We start from the raw sequence: 7,557 nt of genomic DNA, 5'->3' as shown, positions 1-7,557 counted from the left end.
GCCATTAGTAGGCCTTTTCCTAGTAGTGGCTTGCAAATTTTTGTCGAGAAATAGCATCCGATGAGCCCTAAAATGAGAAAAAATGTTAATTTTAATTGGTATGGGCGATTCACTATCTCAAAAACCAATCGACATTGATTCGATATCAAAGATTTGATTATGTTTTCCAGGTGAATACAATATAATGTATTATACTAGTAATGATTATTTGATTGACTAGGACAATGCATATGCGTTGCAACGGGATAAAAATATTCTAGTGATTTACATGACCATATTAATGCAATGGCGTAAAGAAATGTTTATCAAATCATGTCCGTGATTCTTTAAGTACTTTATAGTTAAATACGAAGTTTGGTAAGTAAATTAAAATGAAATTGGTTCAGAAGATAAATAAATTAGGACAACGCTAACGCCCACACGTGTGATGGGAGCGAAACCGGCCCACACACCCTATAGTACATAAACTGTGCCACGTCATCGCATGCATGCATGTGGAAATCTTTTTGGATTTTCTGTTTTTAAAATGTTTTATCTCTTAAATAAAAAAACCGATTGAAGATCCGTTTTCACCATTAAATCTCTTGTGATGAGATCTTCGAAAATAGATCTCATATCAATATATTTCGACGATTTTTTTCGGTTAAAAGTTGCCATGTCTATTGCACATGAATTGCCATGGTGTTTACACTGAAGTTGCCATGATATATTTCAACTATTTTCTTCTACATTTAAAAGTAAATTTTGACATATATAAAACAGAAAATTAAGAAACTAGACTTGCCATGAACCATAAACTAATATTGCCATGATACATGCACTTAAAATTGCCATGGTTTATACAAAGAATATTTTTCATGGTCAAAGTACTGCAGTTGCCATCATCAAATACTAAAATTGACATGCTCTACAAACTGAAATTGCCACATTGCAACTTTAGTTTAAGCATTATGGCAACTACCGTGTAAACATCATGGCAACTTCTGGGAAAAAAATTTATCAAAACATATCAACATGGGGTCTAGTTTTGAAGATCTCATCGAGACAGATTTAATGGTGAAAACGGATTTTTAATTCGATTTTTTAATTAGAAGATAAAACATTTTTAAGCCCAAAACTAAAAAGATTCCTGCTGATGTCATCTTTTCACATGTGGTAAAATGGATGGTAAAGGAGACGTTTGGGCGATGTGCAATATGCCACACGTGTGGGCGTTAGTTTTTTCGATAAATTAAGGTGATTGATTATGATACGGATAAGGTTGGACAAAGAGGTGATGGGAATAAAAGTGAAACATGAAACCTTACATTATTTTTAAAGTAATATAATATATATATAATAGAGATAAAGATATATGGATATAGATATATAGATATAATATAGATATAGAGATATGCTAGAAGTGGAAATAATGTGCTCAAAATGCATGGACCAAATAGCTACTCCGATTATGGATATGGGTTGACGTGGGAGGCACCGAAACGGACCACAACGTACGGCACGTGTGGCATGCATGCTACAGTACAAAAGGAAAGTGACGCATAACATTAACACTCCCGGCTCACCCATAAAACCAAACTTGATATAAACCTCTGCCGCTGCCTGGCCAGTGGTCTGGTCACTCTCTTACGGCGGCGCTTGGGTCAAGCATAGGACGGGAGGCCTGCCAGCGACGAAGCCATGGCCATGTTCGCGATGGAGAGCGTCATGCTGCCGGCGAGCATGGTGCTGGTGCAGCTCTTCTCGATCTTGCTAGTGCTTCTCTCCAAGCTCGCCCTCAACACCGGCATGCGGCCCTTCGTCCTCCTCGCCTACCGGAACCTCATCGGCGCCGCCGTCATCGCGCCCCTCACCTTCGTCTTCGAGAGGTTTGTTCCTGCACATCATCGACATCCCCTCTTTGGTTCTCTAGCTAATTCTTAGAGGTAACAAATGGTTCTGTCACGCACAAAAGCAATAACATAACTTGTTTATTCTCCTCATTATTTTCTGCTTCGGTCGGCTAGTTTTGTTTTGTAGAATAATTATTAGTTTCCTTTCTCAAAAAGAAAAGAAAAATTAATTTCCAATCGTGCAATTAATGGATGAACATTATAAGACATAAGAGAGGCTGGCCATCGGAGAGAGCACCACTAAAAATTTCTGATAATAAGACCTGCTTTTTTTTTGCGGGAATGATAATAAGACCTGCTACAATGCTTGCATAGTTCGCTAGCTGCATGGTCGCCATGACACAACAATGTGTATGTAAGACGGTGTGATCCACTTATCTATCCTTCAACATCGAAAGCCAGACAGTAGCTTTGTGGCCGAGGGATTGTAGCCTATGTCCTGAAAAAGAAAGAGGGAAAGTAAAATAAGAACAAATTACTCCAAGTTACTACTACTTCAGTTCTTTAAAGTTTGACTTTGGACTGCAAAAACGAAAAGAAAAAAAAACACAATCCCACGAGAGAGGATTTGCTACCATCCACGGGACCTCCCGTGCATGCATTCACCGCCTTGTTTATTACTATATGGGACCACTGACATCACCTATAAGATTTTCTCTCTCATCTAGCATACATTCACATGTTATTACTCACCAAGTTTCATCCAAAAAAATAGATGCATACTGTATGTTGAAATAAAAGTTTGATTTACATTCTGTTTGCATAATTGTGTTTTTTCTAACAAGATCTTTCAAGCAAGACCAATATTGAATATATTTTTAGGAAATATTTTTTACAAGTAAACTACCATGCTCCAAACTTGTTTCATACAAATTTATTAATTTGATGCAAAAATTCAACAATGAGTTATTCAAACAAATCTTTGAACTTTGATAGTGTTTGACAAAGTATCTCATAGTTTTGTGTACTTTTAATAGTGTTTCAATGTGTTTAAAATTTGATTATTTTTAGAACATGCTGAAACACATTCAAAAGTGGTATAGTTTTGAAGTTCTCCTCGTCATAAACATAAATATGTAAACGGGTCATAAATTGTACTTTTGGTTTAAAAGATAAAATAGTTTTAAACATGGAAATAAAATAACAAAGCATGGGATGGTGAAGCATAGGCTTGCATGTGGTCAGAGGAAGATCTGACAAACTACAAAGAGCATTAATGCGCAACATCGAATCTCCGAGAAAAATGAACGGCCCTCCCATGCACAGAACCTCCCGTGCATGGGAGAAATGCTTTTCTCCACAATCCCACATGTATATAACTTATTTTTATATGAGAGCCAGCTAAGATGTTCTAGCTAGTTTGCACCAATGCTTCACGCCTTGTCATTTCAATACACCATTTTTCACTCAACGTTCCCGGTGATTACTTGCTGGCACAGTGGCAGTGCTGTTGCTAATTTGTCATTTCCTGACTGACATCACCTTATCTCACAGGAAAAAAGCGAAAATCCCAAACCTCATAGAGTGGGGCTGGATTTCCATGAATGCCACATCCGGGTTAGTACAATCTGCCAACTTACTCACTACGCTACTTTTTTTAGTAAGATCGGTGTGAGCAGATACGTTGAGGATACGAGGCATGCAGATGGCGCCGTTGTACACTCAAATGTGCCACTCGTGCGTACTGTCCACCCAAGATACACTTTGGACTCTATTCCCTTGACCATTTTTCTGCTGACATACACAGGGTTATCCTGGCAATGGGGCTGTACTACTATGGACTGCGCGGCACCAACGCCACCTACTCCGTCGTCTTCCTCAACCTCATCCCCATCGTCACCTCCGTGGTTGCCATCCTACTCCGGTACTCGTCCCGACATGCATGAACAAATCTTCACGTGCGCAACGTAACAGTAATTAGCTACGTTGCATCGTTGACGAGCTCCCCGGGCCTCTCTGGTTCTCCAGGGCAGAGAAGTTGGTATTCAGGAAGTGGCATGGAAAGATGAAGTTCTTGGGCATCGTGACCTGTGTCGGGGGAACAATGGTGGTCAGCCTCTACAAGGGCAAGATGTTGCACCATCCTTGGCCGACCCACCTGCTGAGGTCCCATACTCAGGCGGCCGCAGCTCCGGCAGCTCACCACAACATGGTCATCGGCACATTGTTCCTTTGCGGTAGCTGCCTCGGATATGCCTTCTGGTTCATCATACAGGTGCTACTGACCTTGGAATAATCTGGCAATAGTACATTTTGGCAATTGCTTCACTTCAACATTTGCAATTGCTTCACTTCAACATTTTTGCAATTGCATCTACAGGTTAAGCTTGCCAAGGTATTCCCATCTAGGTACTGGGTGGCGACGCTGACGTGTCTGTCGGGAAGCCTGCAAGCATTCGTCATCGGCATCCTCATCGACCCTCACACGTCCGCATGGAGGCTCAAGTGGGACCTGCAGCTCCTAACCATTGTCTACTCGGTAAGACATTGGCTTCCTGTCTGTCATCTCTCGCACGTCTCACCAGCAAAACATGAAATCATGTCGATGCTTAATTTGCGTTTCACTTCCAAGGGGGTATTCAACACCGGTGTTGCATTGGTCCTCATGTCGTGGGCGGTGAAGCGCCGTGGGCCCATCTACCCCTCCATGTTTAATTCCCTCGCGATGGTAGCGACGGTGATCATGGACTCGACACTGCTTGGCACCAGCATCTTCTTAGGCAGGTGAGCTAGTTTCTCGACCAGGAGGATAAACCTTATCAGTTTAGTCAGTCCAGATATGTATGTCAAATCTCAGTTTCCATGATATCATCAACAGCATGATAGGGACGGTGTTGGTCATTGTGGGGCTATACGCATTTCTGTGGGGGAAAGGGAAGGAGTTGCAGGAAGCTATATCGCTAACGAAGAACGCCGGTGAGAATGAAGACCCTGGAGACGGTGGTGAGCATGGTGAGCCAGTGTTGGAGGTGCGTCATCGCGGCGATGAAATAGCATAGGGTGTGTTCATCATCCTGACCAAAGATGGTGTAAATGTGCGGTCATTTACATTAGAACTATCGAGGCTATGGATTAAGATTTGGACATCTTCAGAATTCAACATCCTGTATTTGTTCAATGAGCATTTAATCCATTATTATGTTTCCATTTTATTTGTTTTTGTTTTTTCGCGGAGAATTTCAGCCCCCGTCAGTCTATATTGTCTAAGTGTGTGATTTTCTTTTACATAGTCCCTCCATTCCACAATGTAGTCCATATTAGGTTTTTAGAAAGTCAAGCATGTCTATGTCTGACCATGTTTATTGAAGAAAATATTGACATCCAAATTTCAAATTTAGTATCACTACACTCATCATGAAGTGTACTTCTATATTTGATTTGTTTAGTATTTTATAGGTCGGTGGTTTATTCTATAATCTTGGTCAAACATAGAAATGTTTGAATTTTGCAAAATCAAATACACACTACATTATGGAATGAAGGGAGTATGTGGTTTGTCGACATTAATATTATACAATCAAATGTAATATGATCATATACGCACTTCAAACATTATGAATTTATGATACATAGAAATATCACTGGAATGAAAACATCTTAAATAATAGACTAGTGACCAGTGGGCCATTACCTAACAACAACCCCCCCCCCCCCACACACACACACACCAATGCTGCACCCCGGGTGACCGCCACCACCGCTGCCACCCAAACACCTCGTCTCTCATGCTTCTTGAATGTCATTGCCGCCGGTTCCTATCACCGTGTAGTGGTGGCAGCCCCCTACCACCAAACGGTGCTGACGGAGGCTCCTCTTGGTGGCATCGTCAGTTTTCTGGGTCGGCTAGAGGCAAGTATGGCGCTCGCTGATAACCCACAAGTATAGGGGATCGTTTGTAGCCTTCTTTGATAAATAAGAGTGTCGAACCCAACGAGGAGCTAAAGGTAGAACAAATATTCTCTCAAGTTCTATCGACCACCTATATAACTCTACGCACAGTTAACGTTTGCTTTACCTAAAACGAGTATGAAACTAGAGGTACTTTGCGAGAATAAAACTACGAATAAATTGCAAGGTAATAAAAGTGGATAGCTTTTGTCAACAAGAAAGTCATTTGTCTCTAGGCAATCGATAACAAGTACCGGTAATCATTCTTGCAATTTATATGAGGGAGAGGCATGAGCTAACATACTTTCTCTACTTGAATCATATCACTACTAGAAAAAGGCGTATCCCCAATATCTCTACTAGTGGCGCACCATGATGGTGGTGCGTCACTGTTATATAGCAGTGGCGCACCTGATACAGGTACGCCATTATTGGCCACATTACTAATGGCGCACCTGGTGTGTGGTGCGTCATTACTAGTTTTGAAAAAAAGATAACAACTTTTTTTATCTTTTTTTCAAAACTAGTAATGGCGCACCACACACCAGGTGCGCCATTAGTAACCCTGGTTACTAATGGCGCATTCTTAGGTGGTGCGCCATTGGTAACCTGGGAGCAGCTAGATATTTTGGACAGCCACCTACCACACTCACTTTTCCCACTTCATTCTCTCCACCTCTACCAAGCTTGGTCTCGACTGCCTCCTCCTCACCTCATTTGCACCATAGATTCACCCAAATTAAATGGTTAAATTTCCTTTTTTGATATGTAAGTAAAGGAAAAGCTTTCTTTATGTTCTAGATCTACTTTTTTCCCTCCAACAACGTACACACTTTTTATGGCCTAGATCTATGTATGTTTGTGGTGTTGCATATGTTTGTGTTTGCAGGTACCGGTATTTGAAATGCGATAGTTGCCAATATTTTGCTGGAATGTTGATTCATTTCCGTTTCGGCAAGAATTTGGCACTATGCATTCTTTTTTGTCCTATTTTTAGGCAAAGTCATGCCAATTTTTTTTTTGGTTCTAAAATACCATTTTGCTCTACCCCGCAGGCGACCATGGTCCGCACGATGCCTTCGGTTTTTGAGCTCCGCGAAGGCCGAGATGCTTCAAAAGAACGAGACGGTGATAAGATGTTTGTGTCGAAGATGCAAGCTGAAGAGCCTTATGGACCTGGATTCCGTACAGGTGCGGGACCACCTGCTCTTGCGTGGTTTCATGGATGGCTATCGGTGGCAAGGTGATGAAGATGATTGTGAAGTCGTCCATGGGGGACGGTCAAGAAATGAGGAAGGGCAGCAAGACAATCGCGGCGAGGGCGGGCGAGAAGACGAAGAATCTCCAGGACATGATCACGAAGTAGATGCAGTACACAGTCATCATGTAGAAGATGCCGAACATGATGATGAGGAAGATCAAGACGAAGGGCATGATCATGAAGATGAAGATGCCGGAGCAGACGATGATGGACCATCGATGGGCTGGGTGCATGACCCTCATATTCAAGAGTTGCTTCTCAAGCAGACGGATAACGCAAGAGCTGCCGCCCGAGAGAAAGCCAAGCTGGATCAACTGGAGATAGACGCGGTTACTCTATTGTATGAAGGATGCAGGCCCGAGGATACCCGCCTGAAAGTAACGCTCATGGCTCTGGAGATGAAGGTAAAACACAAAATGACCGACGCATGCTTCGACGAGAACATGTCATTCTGGCACGAACGTCTTCCCAAGGGGAACAAGTGCCCGACCAGTTTCGAGGAGGCGAAGAAAATCA

At 42.0% G+C, this 7,557-nt stretch overlaps 1 protein-coding gene across 1 annotated transcript; it reads left to right on the top strand.

Moving 5' to 3' along the window:
• The first annotated feature begins 1,680 nt into the window (after positions 1-1,680).
• Positions 1,681-5,008, top strand: LOC125554524 (WAT1-related protein At5g64700-like). Its single transcript, XM_048718053.1, has 7 exons — positions 1,681-1,868; positions 3,387-3,449; positions 3,640-3,756; positions 3,861-4,107; positions 4,213-4,371; positions 4,465-4,616; positions 4,711-5,008. Exons 1-7 carry the CDS (start codon positions 1,681-1,683, stop codon positions 4,889-4,891), a joined length of 1,107 nt encoding a protein of 368 aa, XP_048574010.1. The 3' UTR covers positions 4,892-5,008.
• The last annotated feature ends 2,549 nt before the right edge of the window (positions 5,009-7,557 follow it).

This window comes from Triticum urartu, chromosome 4, assembly GCF_003073215.2.
Source record: "Triticum urartu cultivar G1812 chromosome 4, Tu2.1, whole genome shotgun sequence".
Lineage (NCBI taxonomy): Eukaryota > Viridiplantae > Streptophyta > Magnoliopsida > Poales > Poaceae > Triticum > Triticum urartu.
This window is presented reverse-complemented; position numbering and strand designations above follow the sequence as displayed.